We start from the raw sequence: 22,519 nt of genomic DNA, 5'->3' as shown, positions 1-22,519 counted from the left end.
ATAATAGATAGCTGACAGAATATATAGATAGCTGACAGATTATAATATAATAGATAGCTGACAGATTATAATATAATAGATAGCTGACAGAATATAATATAATAGATAGCTGACAGATTATAATATAATAGATAGCTGACAGAATATAATATAATAGATAGCTGACAGATTATATAGATAGCTGACAGATTATATAGATAGCTGACAGATTATAATATAATAGATAGCTGACAGAATATAATATAATAGATAGCTGATATAATATAATAGATAGCTGACAGATTATAATATAATAGATAGCTGACAGATTATAATATAATAGATAGCTGATATAATATAATAGATTATATTATAATATAATAGATAGCTGACAGATTATAATATAATAGATAGCTGACAGAATATAATATAATATGATAGCTGTCAGAATATAATATAATAGACAGCTGACAGAACATAATATAATAGATAGCTGACAGAATATAATATAATAGACAGCTTACAGAACATAATATAATAGATAGCTGACAGAATATAATATAATAGACAGCTGACAGAATATAATATAATAGATAGCTGACGGAATAAAATATAATATAATAGATAGCTGACGGAATAAAATATAATATAATAGACAGCTGACAGAATATAATATAATAGACAGCTGACAGAATATAATATAATAGACAGCTGACAGAATATAATATAATAGACAGCTGACAGAATATAATATAATAGACAGCTGACAGAATATAATATAATAGATAGCTGACAGAATATAATATAATAGACAGCTGACATAATATAATATAATAGACAGCTGACAGAATATAATAGACAGCTGACAGAATATAATATAATAGACAGCTGACAGAATATAATATAATAGACAGCTGACAGAATATAATATAATAGACAGCTGACATAAAATATAATATAATAGACAGCTGACAGAATATAATATAATAGACAGCTGACAGAATATAATATAATAGACAGCTGACATAATATAATATAATAGACAGCTGACAGAATATAATATAATAGACAGCTGACAGATTATAATATAATAGACAGCTGACAGATTATAATATAATAGACAGCTGACAGAATATAATATAATAGACAGCTGACAGAATATAATATAATAGAATGACAGAATATATAATAGATAGCTGACAGAATATAATATAATAGACAGCTGACAGAATATAATATAATAGACAGCTGACAGAATATAATATAATAGATAGCTGACAGAATATAATATAATAGATAGCTGACAGAATATAATATAATAGACAGCTGACAGAATATAATATAATAGACAGCTGACAGAATATAATATAATAGATAGCTGACAGAATATAATATAATATGATAGCTGACAGAATATAATAGACAGCTGACAGAATATAATATAATAGACAGCTGACAGAATATAATATAATAGATAGCTGACGGAATAAAATATAATATAATAGACAGCTGACAGAATATAATATAATAGACAGCTGACAGAATATAATATAATAGACAGCTGACAGAATATAATAGACAGCTGACAGAATATAATATAATAGACAGCTGACAGAATATAATATAATAGATAGACAGAATATAATATGAGCTGGAATAAAATATAATATAATAAAATATAATATAATAGACAGCTGACAGAATATAATATAATAGACAGCTGACAGAATATAATATAATAGACATAATATAATAGACAGCTGACAGAATATAATATAATAGACAGCTGACAGAATATAATATAATAGACAGCTGACAGAATATAATATAATAGAAAGCTGACAGAATATAATATAATAGATAGCTGACAGAATATAATATAATAGACAGCTGACAGAATATAATATAATAGACAGCTGACAGAATATAATATAATAGATAGCTGACGGAATAAAATATAATATAATAGACAGCTGACGGAATAAAATATAATATAATAGACAGCTGACAAAATATAATATAATAGACAGCTGACAGAATATAATATAATAGACAGCTGACAGAATATAATATAATAGACAGCTGACAGAATATAATAGACAGCTGACAGAATATAATATAATAGACAGCTGACAGAATATAATATAATAGATAGCTGACGGAATAAAATATAATATAATAGACAGCTGACAGAATATAATATAATAGACAGCTGACAGAATATAATATAATAGACAGCTGACAGAATATAATATAATAGACAGCTGACAGAATATAATATAATAGACAGCTGACAGAATATAATATAATAGACAGCTGACAGAATAAAATATAATATAATAGACAGCTGACAGAATATAATATAATAGACAGCTGACAGAATATAATATAATAGACAGCTGACAGAATATAATAGACAGCTGACAGAATATAATATAATAGATAGCTGTCAGAATATAATATAATAGACAGCTGACAGAATATAATATAATAGATAGCTGACAGAATATAATATAATAGACAGCTGACAGAATATACTAGATAGCTGACAGAATATAATATAATAGATAGCTGACAGAATATAATATAATAGACAGCTGACAGAATATAATATAATAGACAGCTGATAGAATATAATATAATAGACAGCTGATAGAATATAATATAATAGACAGCTGACGGAATAAAATATAATATAATAGACAGCTGACAGATTATAATATAATAGACAGCTGACAGATTATAATATAATAGATAGCTGACAGAATATAATATAATAGATAGCTGACAGAATATAATATAATAGACAGCTGACAGAATATAATATAATAGACAGCTGACAGAATATAATATAATAGACAGCTGACGGAATAAAATATAATAGACAGCTGACGGAATAAAATATAATAGACAGCTGACAGAATATAATATAATAGATAGCTGATAGAATATAATATAATAGACAGCTGACAGAATATAATATAATAGACAGCTGACGGAATAAAATATAATAGACAGCTGATAGAATATAATATAATAGACAGCTGACGGAATAAAATATAATATAATAGACAGCTGACAGAATATAATATAATAGACAGCTGACAGAATATAATATAATAGACAGCTGACAGAATATAATATAATAGACAGCTGACGGAATAAAATATAATAGACAGCTGACGGAATATAATATAATAGATAGCTGACAGAATATAATAGATAGCTGACAGAATATAATAGATAGCTGACAGAATATAATAGACAGCTGACGGAATAAAATATAATATAATAGACAGCTGACAGAATATAATATAATAGACAGCTGACAGAATATAATAGACAGCTGACAGAATATAATAGACAGCTGACAGAATATAATATAATAGACAGCTGACAGAATATAATATAATAGACAGCTGATAGAATATAATATAATAGACAGCTGACGGAATATAATATAATAGATAGCTGACAGAATATAATAGATAGCTGACAGAATATAATATAATAGACAGCTGACAGAATATAATATAATAGACAGCTGACAGAATATAATATAATAGACAGCTGACAGAATATAATATAATAGACAGCTGACAGAATATAATATAATAGACAGCTGACAGAATATAATATAATAGACAGCTGACAGAATATAATATAATAGACAGCTGACAGAATATAATATAATAGATAGCTGACAGAATATAATATAATAGATAGCTGACAGAATATAATATAATAGACAGCTGACAGAATATAATATAATAGATAGCTGACAGAATATAATATAATAGATAGCTGACAGAATATAATATAATAGACAGCTGACAGAATATAATATAATAGACAGCTGACAGAATATAATATAATAGACAGCTGACAGAATATAATATAATAGACAGCTGACAGAATATAATATAATAGATAGCTGACAGAATATAATAGACAGCTGACAGAATAATATAATAGACAGCTGACATAATATAATAGACAGCTGACAGAATATAATATAATAGATAGCTGACAGAATATAATATAATAGACAGCTGACAGCATATAATATAATAGACAGCTGACAGATTATAATATAATAGACAGCTGACAGAATATAATATAATAGACAGCTGACAGAATATAATATAATAGACAGCTGACAGAATATGATATAATAAAATAGACAGCTGACAGAATATAAAATAGACAGCTGACAGAATATAATAGACAGCTGACAGAATATAATAGACAGCTGACAGAATATAATATAATAGACAGGTGACAGATTATAATATAATAGACAGCTGACAGAATATAATATAATAGACAGCTGACGGAATAAAATATAATATAATAAACAGCTGACAGAATATAATAGTATAGACAGCTGACCAAATATAATATAATAGACAGCTGTCAGAATATAATATAATAGACAGCTGACAGAATATAATATGATAGCTGACAGAACATAATATAATAGATAGCTGACAGAATATAATATATAGATAGCTGACAGATTATAATATAATAGACAGCTGACAGAATATAATATAATAGACAGCTGACGGAATAAAATATAATATAATAGACAGCTGACAGAATATAATATAATAGACAGCTGACAGATTATAATATAATAGACAGCTGACAGATTATAATATAATAGACAGCTGACAGAATATAATATAATAGATAGCTGACAGAATATAATATAATAGATAGCTGACAGAATATAATATAATAGATAGCTGACAGAATAAAATATAATAGATAGCTGACAGAATATACTAGATAGCTGACAGAATATACTAGATAGCTGACAGAATATAATAGATAGCTGACAGAATATAATATAATAGACAGCTGACGGAATAAAATATAATATAATAGACAGCTGACAGAATATAATATAATAGACAGCTGACAGAATATAATATAATAGATAGCTGACAGAATATAATATAATAGACAACTGACGGAATAAAATATAATATAATAGACAGCTGACAGAATATAATATAATAGATAGCTGACAGAATATAATATAATAGATAGCTGACAGAATATAATATAATAGACAGCTGACAGAATATAATAGATAGCTGACAGAATATAATATAATAGATAGCTGACAGAATATACTAGATAGCTGACAGAATATAATATAATAGATAGCTGACAGAATATACTAGATAGCTGACAGAATATACTAGATAGCTGACAGAATATAATATAATAGATAGCTGACAGAATATAATATAATAGACAGCTGACAGAATATAATAGATAGCTGACAGAATATAATATAATAGATAGCTGACAGAATATACTAGATAGCTGACAGAATATACTAGATAGCTGACAGAATATAATATAATAGATAGCTGACAGAATATACTAGATAGCTGACAGAATATAATATAATAGATAGCTGACGGAATATAATATAATAGATAGCTGACAGAATATAATATAATTTGACAGCTGACAGAATATACTAGATAGCTGACAGAATATAATATAATAGATAGCTGACAGAATATAATATAATAGACAGCTGACAGAATATAATATAATAGACAGCTGACAGAATATAATATAATAGACAGCTGACAGAATATAATATAATAGATAGCTGACAGAATATAATATAATAGACAGCTGACAGATTATAATATAATAGATAGCTGACAGAATATAATATAATAGACAGCTGACAGAATATAATATAATAGACAGCTGACAGAATATAATATAATAGACAGCTGACAGAATATAATAGACAGCTGACAGAATATAATATAATAGACAGGTGACAGATTATAATATAATAGACAGCTGACAGAATATAATATAATAGATAGCTGACAGAATATAATATAATATCACAGCTGACAGAATATAATATAATATAATACACAGCTGACAGAATATAATAGACAGCTGACAGAATGTATTATAATATAATAGACAGCTGACAGAACATAATAGACAGCTGACAGAATATAATATAATAGACAGCTGACAGAATATAATATAATACACAGCTGACAGAATATAATATAATATAATACACAGCTGACAGAATATAATAGACAGCTGACAGAATGTATTATAATATAATAGACAGCTGACAGAATATAATATAATAGATAGCTGACAGAATTAGAAAGCTAGTGTTTTGTTTTAATCCACAGCCTAACACATACTTATTTATTTCAGCACGAGCCCTCACACTGTTCGCCCTGATTCCCATGCCCACCATCCGTGCCCTACTGTCTAAACAGGTCAACGGCTCGTCATATGGTGAGTTCTATAATACATGTTCTTTCATACAAGTTGACAGAATATAATATAATAGACAGCTGACAGAATATAATATAATAGATAGCTGACAGAATATAATATAATAGACAGCTGACAGAATATAATAGACAGCTGACAGAATATAATATAATAGACAGCTGACAGAATATAATAGATAGCTGACAGAATATAATATAATAGACAGCTGACAGAATATAATATAATAGATAGCTGACAGAATATAATATAATAGACAGCTGACAGAATATAATATAATAGACAGCTGACAGATTATAACATTTTCTCTAGTTCTGTAGCCCCCGTCTCTAGTTCTGTAGCCCCCGTCTCTAGTTCTGTAGCCCCCGACTCTAGTTCTGTAGCCCCCGACTCTAGTTCTGTAGCCCCGACTCTAGTTCTGTAGCCCCCGACTCTAGTTCTGTAGCCCCCGACTCTAGTTCTGTAGCCCCCGACTCTAGTTCTGTAGCCCCCGACTCTAGTTCTGTAGCCCCGTCTCTAGTTCTATAGCCCCCGTCTCTAGTTCTATAGCCCCCGTCTCTAGTTCTGTAGCCCCCGTCTCTAGATCTGTAGCCCCCGTCTCTAGATCTGTAGCCCCCGTCTCTAGTTCTGTAGCCCCCCGTCTCTAGTTCTGTAGCCCCCGTCTCTAGTTCTGTAGCCCCCGTCTCTAGTTCTGTAGCCCCCGTCTCTAGTTCTGTAGCCCCCGTCTCTAGTTCTGTAGCCCCGTCTCTAGTTCTGTAGCCCCCGTCTCTAGTTCTGTAGCCCCCGTCTCTAGTTCTGTGGCCCCCGTCTCTAGTTCTGTGGCCCCCGTCTCTAGTTCTGTGGCCCCGTCTCTAGTTCTGTGGCCCCCGTCTCTAGTTCTGTGGCCCCCGTCTCTAGTTCTGTGGCCCCCGTCTCTAGTTCTGTGGCCCCCGTCTCTAGTTCTGTGGCCCCCGTCTCTAGTTCTGTGGCCCCCGTCTCTAGTTCTGTGGCCCCCGTCTCTAGTTCTGTGGCCCCCGTCTCTAGTTCTGTGGCCCCGTCTCTAGTTCTGTGGCCCCCGTCTCTAGTTCTGTGGCCCCCGTCTCTAGTTCTGTGGCCCCCGTCTCTAGTTCTATGGCCCCGTCTCTAGTTCTATGGCCCCCGTCTCTAGTTCTATGGCCCCCGTCTCTAGTTCTATGGCCCCCGTCTCTAGTTCTGTAGCCCCCGTCTCTAGTTCTGTAGCCCCCGTCTCTAGTTCTGTAGCCCCCGTCTCTAGTTCTGTAGCCCCCGTCTCTAGTTCTGTAGCCCCCGTCTCTAGTTCTGTAGCCCCCGTCTCTAGATCTGTAGCCCCCGTCTCTAGATCTGTAGCCCCCGACGCTAGTTCTATAACCCCCGTCGCTAGTTTACATTTACATTTACATTTAAGTCATTTAGCAGACGCTCTTATCCAGAGCAACTTAGTTCTAGAGACCCCGTCTCTAGTTCCGTAGCCCCCGTCTCTAGTTCTGTAGCCCCAGTCTCTAGTTCTGTAGCCCCCGTCTCTAGATCTGTAGCCCCCGTCTCTAGATCTGTAGCCCCCGTCGCTAGTTCTATAACCCCGTCGCTAGTTCTATAACCCCCGTCTCTAGTTTACATTTACATTTACATTTAAGTCATTTAGCAGACGCTCTTATCCAGAGCGACTTAGTTCTAGAGACCCCGTCTCTAGTTCCGTAGCCCCCGTCTCTAGTTCCGTAGCCCCCGTCTCTAGTTCCGTGGCCCCCGTCTCTAGTTCCGTGGCCCCCGTCTCTAGTTCCGTGGCCCCCGTCTCTAGTTCCGTGGCCCCCGTCTCTAGTTCCGTGGCCCCCGTCTCTAGTTCCGTGGCCCCCGTCTCTAGTTCCGTGGCCCCCGTCTCTAGTTCCGTGGCCCCCGTCTCTAGTTCCGTGGCCCCCGTCTCTAGTTCCGTGGCCCCCGTCTCTAGTTCCGGAGCCCCCGTCTCTAGTTCCGGAGCCCCCGTCTCTAGTTCCGGAGCCCCCGTCTCTAGTTCCGGAGCCCCCGTCTCTAGTTCCGGAGCCCCCGTCTCTAGTTCCGGAGCCCCCGTCTCTAGTTCCGGAGCCCCCGTCTCTAGTTCCGGAGCCCCCGTCTCTAGTTCCAGAGCCCCAGTCTCCAGTTCCGGAGCCCCTGTCTCCAGTTCCAGAGCCCCTGTCTCCAGTTCCAGAGCCCCTGTCTCCAGTTCTAGAGCCCCTGTCTCCAGTTCTAGAGCCCCTGTCTCCAGTTCTAGAGCCCCTGTCTCCAGTTCTAGAGCCCCTGTCTCCAGTTCTAGAGCCCCTGTCTCCAGTTCTAGAGCCCCTGTCTCCAGTTCTAGAGCCCCTGTCTCCAGTTCTAGAGCCCCTGTCTCCAGTTCTAGAGCCCCTGTCTCCAGTTCTAGAGCCCCTGTCTCCAGTTCTAGAGCCCCTGTCTCCAGTTCTAGAGCCCCTGTCTCCAGTTCTAGAGCCCCTGTCTCCAGTTCTAGAGCCCCTGTCTCCAGTTCTAGAGCCCCTGTCTCCAGTTCTAGAGCCCCTGTCTCCAGTTCTAGAGCCCCTGTCTCCAGTTCTAGAGCCCCTGTCTCCAGTTCTAGAGCCCCTGTCTCCAGTTCTAGAGCCCCTGTCTCCAGTTCTAGAGCCCCTGTCTCCAGTTCTAGAGCCCCTGTCTCCAGTTCTAGAGCCCCTGTCTCCAGTTCTAGAGCCCCTGTCTCTAATTCTAAAACCGCTGTCTATACCAATCAGTAGGGTATATTAAGGTCATGTTAGGGTGAAATCAGTCGGGTATATTAAGGTCATGTTAGGGTGAAATCAGTAGGGTATATTAAGGTCATGTTATGGTGAAATCAGTAGCTGTAGGGTATATTAAGGTCATGTTAGGGTGAAATCGGTAGGGTATATTAGGGTCATGTTAGGGTGAAATCAGTAGGGTATATTAAGGTCATGTTAGGGTGAAATCAGTAGGGTATATTAGGGTCATGTTAGGGTGAAATCAGTAGGGTATATTAAGGTCATGTTAGGGTGAAATCAGTAGGGTATATTAACGTCATGTTATGGTAAAATCAGTAGCAGTAGGGTATATTAAGGTCATGTTATGGTGAAATCAGTAGGGTATATTAAGGTCATGTTATGGTGAAATCAGTAGCAGTAGGGTATATTAAGGTCATGTTAGGGTGAAATCAGTAGGGTATATTAGGGTCATGTTAGGGTGAAATCAGTAGGGTATATTAGGGTCATGTTAGGGTGAAATCAGTAGGGTATATTAAGGTCATGTTAGGGTGAAATCAGTAGGTTATTTTAAGGTCATGTTAGGGTGAAATCAGTAGGGTATATTAAGGTCATGTTTGGGTGAAATCAGTAGCAGTAGGGTATATTAAGGTCATGTTAGGGTGAACTCAGTAGGGTATATTAAGGTCATGTTAGGGTGAACTCAGTAGGGTATATTAGGGTCATGTTATGGTGAAATCAGTAGGGTATTTTAGGGTCATGTTAGGGTGAAATCAGTAGGGTATATTAAGGTCATGTTAGGGTGAAATCAGTAGGGTATATTAAGGTCATGTTAGGGTGAAATCAGTAACAGTAGGGTATATTAAGGTCATGTTAGGGTGAAATCAGTAACAGTAGGGTATATTAAGGTCATGTTATGGTGAAATCAGTAGGGTATATTAAGGTCATGTTAGGGTGAAATCAGTAGGGTATATTAAGGTCATGTTAGGGTGAAATCAGTAGGGTATATTAAGGTCATGTTAGGGTGAAATCAGTAGGGTATATTAAGGTCATGTTATGGTGAAATCAGTAGCAGTAGGGTATATTAGGGTCATGTTAGGGTGAAATCAGTAGGGTATATTAGGGTCATGTTAGGGTGAAATCAGTAGGGTATATTAAGGTCATGTTAGGGTGAAATCAGTAGGTTATTTTAAGGTCATGTTAGGGTGAAATCAGTAGGGTATATTAGGGTCATGTTATGGTGAAATCAGTAGGGTATATTAAGGTCATGTTAGGGTGAAATCAGTAGGGTATATTAGGGTCATGTTAGGGTGAAATCAGTAGCAGTAGGGTATATTAAGGTCATGTTATGGTGAAATCAGTCGGGTATATTAAGGTCATGTTAGGGTGAAATCAGTAGGGTATATTAAGGTCATGTTAGGGTGAAATCAGTAGCAGTAGGGTATATTAGGGTCATGTTAGGGTGACATCAGTAGGGTATATTAAGGTCATGTTAGGGTAAAATCAGTAGCAGTACGGTATATTAGGGTCATGTTAGGGTGAAATCAGTAGGGTATATTAAGGTCATGTTAGGGTGAAATCAGTAGCAGTAGGGTATATTAAGGTCATGTTAGGGTGAAATCAGTAGGGTATATTAAGGTCATGTTAGGGTGAAATCAGTAGGGTATATTAAGGCCATGTTATGGTGAAATCAGTAGGGTATATTAGGGTCATGTTAGGGTGAAATCAGTAGGGTATATTAAGGTCATGTTAGGGTGAAATCAGTAGGGTATATTAAGGTCATGTTATGGTGAAATCAGTAGGTTATATTAAGGTCATGTTAGGGTGAAATCAGTAGGGTATATTAGGGTCATGTTAGGGTGAAATCAGTAGCAGTAGGGTATATTAGGGTCATGTTAGGGTGAAATCAGTAGCAGTAGGGTATATTAGGGTCATGTTAGGGTGAAATCAGTAGGGTATATTAAGGTCATGTTAGGGTGAAATCAGTAGCAGTAGGGTATATTAGGGTCATGTTAGGGTGAAATCAGTAGGGTATATTAAGGTCATGTTAGGGTGAAATCAGTAGCAGTAGGGTATATTAGGGTCATGTTAGGGTGAAATCAGTAGGGTATATTAGGGTCATGTTAGGGTGAAATCAGTAGCAGTAGGGTATATTAAGGTCATGTTAGGGTGAAATCAGTAGGGTATATTAAGGTCATGTTATGGTGAAATCCGTAGGGTATATTAGGGTCATGTTAGGGTGAAATCAGTAGGGTATTTTAAGGTCATGTTATGGTGAAATCAGTAGGGTATATTAAGGTCATGTTAGGGTGAAATCAGTAGGGTATATTAGGGTCATGTTATGGTGAAATCAGTAAGGTATATTAGGGTCATGTTAGGGTGAAATCAGTAGCAGTAGGGTATATTAAGGTCATGTTATGGTGAAATCAGTAGGGTATATTAGGGTCATGTTAGGGTGAAATCAGTAGCAGTAGGGTATATTAAGGTCATGTTATGGTGAAATCAGTAGGGTATATTAGGGTCATGTTAGGGTGAAATCAGTAGGGTATATTAGGGTCATGTTAGGGTGAAATCAGTAGCAGTAGGGTATATTAAGGTCATGTTATGGTGAAATCAGTCGGGTATATTAAGGTCATGTTAGGGTGAAATCAGTAGCAGTAGGGTATATTAGGGTCATGTTATGGTGAAATCAGTAGGGTATATTAGGGTCATGTTAGGGTGAAATCAGTAGCAGTAGGGTATATTAGGGTCATGTTATGGTGAAATCAGTCGGGTATATTAGGGTCATGTTAGGGTGAAATCAGTAGGGTATATTAAGGTCATGTTAGGGTGAAATCAGTAGCAGTAGGGTATATTAGGGTCATGTTAGGGTGAAATCAGTAGGGTATATTAAGGTCATGTTAGGGTGAAATCAGTAGCAGTAGGGTATATTAGGGTCATGTTAGGGTGACATCAGTAGGGTATATTAAGGTCATGTTAGGGTAAAATCAGTAGCAGTAGGGTATATTAGGGTCATGTTAGGGTGAAATCAGTAGGGTATATTAAGGTCATGTTAGGGTGAAATCAGTAGCAGTAGGGTATATTAGGGTCATGTTAGGGTGAAATCAGTAGGGTATATTAAGGTCATGTTAGGGTGAAATCAGTAGGGTATATTAAGGTCATGTTAGGGTGAAATCAGTAGGGTATATTAGGGTCATGTTAGGGTGAAATCAGTAGCAGTAGGGTATATTAAGGTCATGTTATGGTGAAATCAGTAGGGTATATTAAGGTCATGTTAGGGTGAAATCAGTAGGGTATATTAGGGTCATGTTATGGTGAAATCAGTAGGGTATATTAAGGTCATGTTAGGGTGAAATCAGTAGGGTATATTAGGGTCATGTTAGGGTGAAATCAGTAGCAGTAGGGTATATTAAGGTCATGTTAGGGTGAAATCAGTAGGGTATATTAAGGTCATGTTAGGGTGAAATCAGTAGGGTATATTAAGGTCATGTTAGGGTGAAATCAGTAGCAGTAGGGTATATTAAGGTCATGTTATGGTGAAATCAGTAGGGTATATTAAGGTCATGTTATGGTGAAATCAGTAGCAGTAGGATATATTAAGGTCATGTTAGGGTGAAATCAGTAGGGTATATTAGGGTCATGTTAGGGTGAAATCAGTAGGGTATATTAGGGTCATGTTAGGGTGAAATCAGTAGCAGTAGGGTATATTAAGGTCATGTTAGGGTGAAATCAGTAGGGTATATTAAGGTCATGTTATGGTGAAATCAGTAGGGTATATTAGGGTCATGTTAGGGTGAAATCAGTAGGGTATATTAAGGTCATGTTAGGGTGAAATCAGTAGCAGTAGGGTATATTAAGGTCATGTTATGGTGAAATCAGTAGGGTATATTAGGGTCATGTTAGGGTGAAATCAGTAGGGTATATTAAGGTCATGTTATGGTGAAATCAGTAGGGTATATTAAGGTCATGTTAGTAGGGTGAAATCAGTTAGGTGAAATTAAGGCAGTGTATATTAAGGTCATGTTAGGGTGAAATCAGTAGGGTATATTAAGGTCATGTTATGGTGAAATCAGTAGGGTATATTAAGGTCATGTTAGGGTGAAATCAGTAGGGTATATTAAGGTCATGTTAGGGTGAAATCAGTAGCAGTAGGGTATATTAAGGTCATGTTAGGGTGAAATCAGTAGGGTATATTAGGGTCATGTTATGGTGAAATCAGTAGGGTAAATTAGGGTCATGTTAGGGTGAAATCAGTAGGGTATATTAGGGTCATGTTAGTAGTTAGCTAGTCAGTCAGGTGTGGTCAGGAGAGATTGTGTGTCTCTAAAGGGTCAATGACCTACTGGCCATCTGGAGCTCCGGGAGTCTTCCCGGTGGGCCGCTTGACAATTGGGGCCGGTGCAACACAAAATATAAATAACCCCAGCCCCCGCTTAAATAAAAAATAACCAAGTGCTGTGTCTCTGATTGGCCCAGGCGAGTGGGCTGTCGGCCCACTGCCACTGCGGTTGGGTATTACATATGTCAGCGATATGTTAGGCAGCTGAAGTGGTAAGACAGAAGACAATAAGGAGAAGGTTAGCAACGTTTGGGTTAGGCTCGCTGGCGATTTAGCTATATCGGGTCCCCATGTGCAGTTGCAAACCGTAGTCTGTCTTTTTTTATGGCGGTTTTGGAGCAGTGAATTCTTCCTTGCTGAGCAGCCTTTCAGGTTATGTCGATATATGACGTGTTTTATTGTTGATATAGATACTTTTGTACCGGTTTCCTCCAGCATCTTCACAAGGTTCTTTGCTGTTGTTCTGGGATTGATTTGCATTTTTTGCACCAAAATACGTTAATTTAATTTGCTCTTTTCTGAATCCTGGTAAAGAAGGGGCAGGGGCTCTCTAATCACTCTTATCAAAGACCACCATGGATAACGTCATTACCACCATCCAACACACAATGCAGGCCACCATATCAAGTGAAACCCAGGAAGCTGGTTTGCTTTCAGTCCAGATTGACGCTACATTACAACAAGGTCAATACCCTGTCATTGTCAGATATGTGACGAATGTCGTCCATGAGAGGCTTGTGGCTGTGGTGAAATGCAAGGCATCCACTGGACATTACTTTATCCAGGTACTGAGGGAAGTTCTGCAAAACAGTTCATATTGACACTATTCAGGACATTACAACACAAGATCAAATGCTCTCTCATAGTCAGATACGAACGTCGTCCATGAGAGGATTCAGTAAGTGCATTGGTTAATTCCACTGATGGGGCCTCCAGTATGCAAGGCATATAAAGGCTTCTCTGCCGTGCTCTCTGCAAAGTCCACCAATCGAGTGCTTGTGTGGTGCTATGCACAGGATGTGAAGACCACACAACCAGGACTATGGAGGATCAATGAACCTGAGGGAAATGAAGACGAGGTGGAGATGGTGAACAAGAACTGTTCATCTGGCGAGGACTGTCCAGTGTGTTGCTACCGTATTCTTAGTCAGTACAACCTATTGACCGACGCATGCCACATCCTGGGCCTTGCTTACAGGTTCCTACTTACCCTGTCAGTAACCCAGGTAACGAGCGGAGCTTCTCTACTCTGAAATTCATCAAGAGTAGGCTCAGGAGCGTACTCTCTCAACAGCACCTGGAAGCATTTATGCTAATGGGTACTGAGCGAGATGTTTTAATGGCCCTGGACAGTGACCTGGTTTATAGATGGCATTGCTGAGAGAAGTGAGTTACTGCAGAAATTGCTAATTTAAACTATTTTTATTTTATCCTATGACTTGCCTACACACCAGTCTTTTCGCCAACACATTTCTCCCTGTCTTATTGATTTTACTGGTCAGATGGTTCCAGAGAATCTTGCCACCTTGCTGCCAGTGACATTGTGCCAATATGAGCTCCTTCTAGCCAGCCTCCTCCTAAAAGCAAGACGTTCCCCTTGTTCTATTTTACTTAAGATATTATTATAAATATTGTTCAGTAATCTTGTTTACATAAAGTGTGGTGTGGGTTGTGTGGGTGGTGGTGTATCGCTGGGTGGGTTTTGGTCAAAATGTACAGGGACATTTTTCATTCCCAGTCTGTCCCTGGATTTAGTTAGTATTAGCTTGTCAGTCAAGTGTGGTCAGGGTGGATAGTGTGTCTCTCAACATCCTTTATTATTCCTGACAGTCCTTAACTGGAAGTGAACCTGCATGCCACAGAATAAGGGAACAAACAGGAAGCTCTGGCAAATGGCAACCTATTCCCTTTATAGTGCACTTACCAACCCCTTTTTTTATTTTTATTTTACCTTTATTTAACCAGGTAGGCTAGTTGAGAACAAGTTCTCATTTGCAACTGCGACCTGGCCAAGATAAAGCATAGCAGTGTGAACAGACAACACAGAGTTACACATAGAGTAAACAATTAACAAGTCAATAACACAGTAGAAAAAAAGGGGAGTCTATATACAATGTGTGCAAAAGGCATGAGGAGGTAGGCGAATAATTACAATATTGCAGATTAACACTGGGGTGATAAATGATCAGATGATCATGTACAGGTAGAGATATTGGTGTGCAAAAGAGCAGAAAAGTAAATAAATAAAAACTGTGGGGATGAGGTAGGTGAAAATGGGTGGGCTATTTACCAATAGATTATGTATAGCTGCAGCGATCGGTTAGCTGCTCAGATAGCTGATGTTTGAAGTTGGTGAGGGAGATAAAAGTCTCCAACTTCAGCGATTTTTGCAATTCTTTCCAGTCACAGGCAGCAGAGTACTGGAACGAAAGGCGGCCGAATGAGGTGTTGGCTTTAGGGATGATCAGTGAGATACACCTGCTGGAGCGCGTGCTACGGATGGGTGTTGCCATCGTGACCAGTGAACTGATGACCTGGATGACCTAGATGACCTGGAGCCAGTGGGTCTGGCGACGAATATGTAGCGAGGGCCAGCCGACTAGAGCATACAAGTCGCAGTGGTGGGTAGTATAAGGTGCTTTAGTGACAAAACGGAATGCACTGTGATAGACTGCATCCAGTTTGCTGAGTAGAGTGTTGGAAGCGATTTTGTAGATGACATCGCCGAAGTCGAGGATCGGTAGGATAGTCAGTTTTACAAGGGTAAGCTTGGCAGCGTGAGTGAAGGAGGCTTTGTTGCGGAATAGAAAGCTGACTCTTGATTTGATTTTCGATTGGAGATGTTTGATATGGGTCTGGAAGGAGAGTTTGCAGTCTAGCCAGACACCTAGGTACTTATAGGTGTCCACATATTCAAGGTCGGAACCATCCAGTGTGGTGATGCTAGTCGGGCATGCGAGTGCAGGCAGCGATCGGTTGAAAAGCATGCATTTGGTTTTACTAGCGTTTAAGAGCAGTTGGAGGCCTCGGAAGGAGTGTTGTATGGCATTGAAGCTCGTTTGGAGGTTAGATAGCACAGTGTCCAATGACGGGCCGAAAGTATATAGAATGGTGTCGTCTGCGTAGAGGTGTATCAGGGAATGGCCCGCAGCAAGACCAACATCATTGATATATACAGAGAAAAGAGTCGGTCCGAGAATTGAACCCTGTGGCACCCCCATAGAGACTGCCAAAGGACCAGACAGCATGCCCTCCGATTTGACACCCTGAACTCTGTCTGCAAAGTAATTGGTGAACCAGGCAAGGCAGTCATCCGAAAAACCGAGGCTACTGAGTCTGCCGATAAGAATATGGTGATTGACAGTCGAAGGCCTTGGCAAGGTCGATGAAGACGGCTGCACAGTACTGTCTTTTATCGATGGCGGTTATGATGTCGTTTAGTACCTTGAGTGTGTCTGAGGTGCACCCGTGACCGGCTCGGAAACCAGATTGCATAGCGGAGAAGGTACGGTGGGATTCGAGATGGTCAGTGACCTGTTTGTTGACTTGGCTTTCGAAGACCTTAGATAGGCAGGGCAAAATGGATATAGGTCTGTAACAGTATGTAACAGTATGGGTCTCCCCATTTGAAGAGGGGGATGACTGCAGCAGCTTTCCAATCCTTGGGGATCTCAGACGATATGAAAGAGAGGTTGAACAGGCTGGTAACAGGAGACCTTTATAGTGCACTTACCAACCCCTTCACACCTGTAGGGAGCAGGAGACCTTTATAGTGCACTTACCAACCCCTTCACACCTGTAGGGAGCAGGAGACCTTTATAGTGCACTTACCAACCCCTTCACACCTGCAGGGAGCAGGAGACTTTTAGGGATGCACCCTTGTTCTCGCTAAGTAAATAACAAAGCTTTCGTTACGTTAGTATGTGGTTGACCCAGAACAGGCACTCTGGTGATTCTCTTCCCTGTTCTACTGTGACGAGGTAAAAAGGGGAAGTTACAACTACCGTAGCAAGCAGACAAGTCAACCTATTGCACACCACCACCACCACAGCATGAATAGATTTACTTTACTGCCAACAACTTTACTGCCAACAACTTTACTGAACTGGAACTATCTGACCAGCTAGTGTATCCAGTTCTGCTTCCATTAAGGGCTCTATGTAGCGTTACAGTGTGGTTGGAATTTAAAGGCAATGTGCCCAAATTAGCGGGAGACTGCATTTACAAGGAAATGCTGCATATGTCAGCTCAATCAGAATTACCTTAAAATGTAGGTTACGCAATCTGTAAGGTTTCCGCGATAGAGATTGAATAGATCCCTAATCATTTGAAAAAGGGAGCACTACACTGATTTGGCAGAAAGAAAACGCCTTTCACCCATTGACATAATGCTCTCATCTGCTCCTCTCAGACCTACAGTGTGTGGTGTTCCAGCTTCCTCTATTGACACTGGTAGGAAACTGCAGCAGACAGACAATGCAAACTGACATGTCTTTTCTCTTCACAGGGATCACCCTCATCTCACTGCAGCTGTCCTTTAAGATCGCCAGCCTGGCCTACACTCCCATCTACACCAAGGTGTACCAGGCTACGCTGGACTGGTTCCCTGGGTTCGTCTTCACCCTGTCCAGCGTCTTCACCGTCCTCGCCACCATACCTGTCAGGTAAGATATGACATCATCAGTCCTCGCCACCATACCTGTCAGGTAAGAGATGACATCATCTGTCCTCACCACCATACCTGTCAGGTAAGATATGACATCATCAGTCCTCGCCACCATACCTGTCAGGTAAGAGATGACATCATCTGTCCTCACCACCATACCTGTCAGGTAAGAGATGACATCATCTGTCCTCACCACCATACCTGTCAGGTAAGAGATGACATCATCTGTCCTCACCACCATACATGTCAGGTAAGAGATGACATCATCAGTCCTCGCCACCATACCTGTCAGGTAAGAGATGACATCATCTGTCCTCACCACCATACCTGTCAGGTAAGACATGCCATCATCAGTCCTCACCACCATACCTGTCAGGTAAGATATGACATCATCAGTCCTCACCACCATACCTGGTCAGGTAAGATATGACATCATCAGTCCTCACCACCATACCTGGTCAGGTAAGATATGACATCATTAGTCCTCACCACCATACCTGGTCAGGTAAGATATGACATCATCAGTCCTCACCACCATACATGGTCAGGTAAGATATGACATCATCAGTCCTCGCCACCATACATGTCAGGTAAGATATGACATCATCAGTCCTCGCCACCATACCTGTCAGGTAAGATATGACATCATCAGTCCTCGCCGCCATACCTGTCAGGTAAGATATGACATCATCAGTCCTCGCCACCATACCTGGTCAGGTAAGATATGACATCATCAGTCCTCGCCACCATACCTGTCAGGTAAGACATGACATCATCAGTCCTCACCACCATACCTGTCAGGTACATAATATATAATAGTATATTCCATTTAGCAGACACTTTTATCCAAAGGAACATAGTCATGCGTACACACATTTTACATACGGGTGGTCCTGGGAAATCCACCCACTATCCTGGCATCACAAGCACCATGCTCTATTGACTCAGGTCCAGAGGACATCATACCCCTAAGTACAGTGTAAGTACAGGTCGTTGTTACACTGAATGGTGACACAGTAATAAGGGCCCTGTAAATGTAAAGTGTAACCTCTTTTCCTTTGTAACATGTGTTTTCTCCTCCTCCAGCGTGGTGGGCTGCAGAGCTGGCCGGGCTGACGGTTATGAAAGGATCCCGGGGGACTGAGGGTGGTGATGTCATCGTGTGAGACAATGAGACAATACTGAGGGGGTACTGTGAATGTTGGGGAAACTGCACTATAACGAGCCTTTGATTGAATCCCAGCTGAGACTGAGCCAATGGACATGAACTGACGGGGTATTAATGAGAAGAGTGTTGACATTCTCCAGAGGTTGACTGGTCCACTGTCTATTACCCATGGCCTTAATATAGAATAATCAGACTGGTCCACTGTCTATTACCCATGGCCTTAATATAGAATAATCAGACTGGTCCACTGTCTATTACCCATGGCCTTAATATAGAATAATCAGACTGGTCCACTGTCTATTACCCATGGCCTTAATATAGAATAATCATAGACTGGTCCACTGCCTATTACCCATGGCCTTAATATAGAATAATCATAGACTGGTCCACTGCCTATTACCAATGGCCTTAATATAGAATAATCATAGACTGCCTACTACCCATGGCCTTAATATAGAATAATCATAGACTGGTCTACTGTCTATTACCCATGGCCTTAATATAGAATAATCATAGACTGGTCCACTGTCTATTACCCATGGCCTTAATATAGAATAATCAGACTGGTCCACTGTCTATTACCCATGGCCTTAATATAGAATAATCAGACTGGTCCACTGTCTATTACCCATGGCCTTAATATAGAATAATCAGACTGATCCACTGTCCATTACCCATGGCCTTAATATAGAATAATCATAGACTGGTCCACTGCATACTACCCATGGCCTTAATATAGAATAATCATAGACTGGTCCACTGCCTATTACTCATGGCCTTAATATAGAATAATCAGACTGGTCCACTGTCTATTACCCATGGCCTTAATATAGAATAATCAGACTGGTCCACTGCCTATTACCCATGGCCTTAATATAGAATAATCAGACTGGTCCACTGTCTATTACCCATGGCCTTAATATAGAATAATCATAGACTGGTCCACTGTCTATTACCCATGGCCTTAATATAGAATAATCAGACTTGTCCACTGTCTATTACCCATGGCCTTAATATAGAATAATCATAGACTGGTCCACTGCCTATTACCCATGGCCTTAATATAGAATAACCATAGACTGGTCCACTGCTTGTGTAGCTATGGTTGAAAAGCATATTTTGAAAATCTGAGATGACAGTGTTGTTAACAAAAGGCTAAGCTTGTGAGTGAATATATTTCTTTCATTTCATTTGCGATTTTAATGAATAGTTAACGTTGCGTTATGGTAATGAGCTTGAGGCTATGATTTACGCTCCCGGATACGGGATTGCTCGACGCAAGAAGTTAACCGGTTTCCTCCCCTGACTCTACACTGATTGGAGTGGATTTAACAAGTGACATCAATAAGGGATTATAGCGTTCACCTGGATTAAGATGGTCAGTCTATGTCATGGAAAGAGAAGTTGTTCTTAATGTTTTGTATACTCAGTGTATGTCGCAAGTAAAAGTCTTGGGTGGCGAGTTGATACAATTCCAAGTCTGGAAAGTTAAAACCCCCCTCAGATTCAGGTACATGTAAAATGTTCCTATTTATTCTATGAGTTTTATATGAAGTCTGTTATGGCTGGGTTTACTTTTGTAGCGAATGTCTTCAGTGGAGTAATTGGTACTCCCATTAAATCAATACGAAACCTTTGGGAGCCTTGCCATTCTGAAGAGGTTTGTTTTACCTGTAAGATTTATGGGGAGGTAATTCAATTTACCTAGATCTGCTTTCATTTGTTTGAGTAATGAGATAAAGTTATCTTTATATACATTTGTTGTTTGTTGTCACTTATTAAGCATTCTAAGTATTTTATATATATTATTTTGGTAGTAATTCCACGTTCATTTTAAATCCTGATATTTAATACGGATCTTGTTTTTAACAAGGGGGTCACTGAGTTTTCAGTATTAGTCAGGTATATCAGGAGATCGTCAGCAGATAAGTTTAGTTTATATTCATGTTTACCAATACTGGTACCTGTTATGTTTGGATCCTGTCTAATTCTTACTGGATGTGGTTCAATTGCCAGTGCAAACAGGAGGGGGGAGAAGGGACGTCCCTGCCTTGTGCCCCTTTCTAAAGAAATGTAATCAGATAATGGCATAGTTTTGTATATTTTAGCTGTATGATTTTTGTATAATATTTGTTTGAAAATGTATCATTTCAGCTGGTGAGATGAATGCTTCTAAAGTTTTTAATATAAGAGTAACAAGTAACACAAGACGGTCAAAAGCCTTTTCAGCATCAACAGTCATGTTTTTGTTTGCATATTGTATAATACTAAAACATGTTATTGTATTTGTTTGTAAGCCTTTTTTAATAAACCCTTAATATATATCAAGTACTTTTGCCATTCTATTGTTTATAAGTTTAGTTATTATTTTATTGTTGCCAATTTATAAAATTAATCTTTAATCTGCAGAGGAATCTGGTTTTAATATGACTGAAATAACCATTTGATACATAGATATTGGAAATGAATTGAGTGTTGTCCATTTTTTTATATATATATAAATATTCCCCATATATTATATGGGAAAAGACCTGGTTCTTTTCTCTGAGCGAATGTTTTAACAGTCTATTATTTATTTTTGGGGTGATTTTCATCTTTTATGATAGTTTTGAAAAAAATATCTGCTGATAATTGCTTCAGGGTTGTTGAGTCTAAGAAGGCTGTAGGATCAGTTATCAGATCATTTAATTCGGATTTATTTTGATTTTCATAGAAGCTTTTATATTTTTTTATTAATAGCGTTGTTTCTAATTTGCATTTGCATCTTTTAAAAATCATAACTGGTTTGGTGTGTATTCATTTTGTGAGACGTTTACCAGATTTATTTGCCATCAACTATTTGAGTTTAACCTGTACAGTGGTTCTTCCTGTAAAAGTTGTGTCATACTGCAGAACACCTTGCAGGCTGCCGCAGAAATCTATGGCATGTTATTTAATTGTCAGCCATTGTTACCATTAATGCTAGTTTGACCACCAGAGGGCATCTTTGAGAAGCATTTGATAGCCTTCAATATTGGCTGTAAAAGAGAATTTAAAAACATTTTTGTAAGAACTTAGTATCTGGGATTGATTTTAAGAGATGTATTTAATTGTAATTGAATTAATTTGATTAATATTATGGTATTTCTATCCAAGAAAAACTAAAAAACAGGGTTTCCGTTGGAACGTAAAATAAGGTGCTGTACAACGTGACGGTCGGGAGTAGGCTGAGAGCATAACATTTCCACATCCTAATTGTAGTCTAACCAATACCCAAATGGAGATCAGTGAAAATAAAAATCTCACTGATTTATCAAGACATTTACATTTACATTTAAGTCATTTAGCAGACGCTCTTATCCAGAGCGACTTACAAGACC

At 38.5% G+C, this 22,519-nt stretch overlaps 1 protein-coding gene across 1 annotated transcript in view; it reads left to right on the top strand.

Annotated features, from left to right (window-relative positions):
• Positions 1–20,372, top strand: part of LOC124047988 (thymic stromal cotransporter homolog) — a 27,382-nt gene extending 7,010 nt beyond the window's left edge. The window contains exons 4-6 of the mRNA XM_046368350.1: positions 6,205–6,288; positions 17,834–17,990; positions 19,079–20,372. Coding sequence (XP_046224306.1) covers positions 6,205–6,288; positions 17,834–17,990; positions 19,079–19,136 — 299 coding nt within the window. The 3' untranslated portion in view covers positions 19,137–20,372. The remainder of the gene's footprint in view (positions 1–6,204; positions 6,289–17,833; positions 17,991–19,078) is intronic.
• The last annotated feature ends 2,147 nt before the right edge of the window (positions 20,373–22,519 follow it).

Source organism: Oncorhynchus gorbuscha, linkage group LG11 (genome assembly GCF_021184085.1).
Source record: "Oncorhynchus gorbuscha isolate QuinsamMale2020 ecotype Even-year linkage group LG11, OgorEven_v1.0, whole genome shotgun sequence".
Classification (NCBI taxonomy): Eukaryota; Metazoa; Chordata; class Actinopteri; order Salmoniformes; family Salmonidae; genus Oncorhynchus; species Oncorhynchus gorbuscha.
Note: the sequence above shows the minus strand (reverse complement) of the source record. Positions and strands in the feature narration are given on the sequence as shown.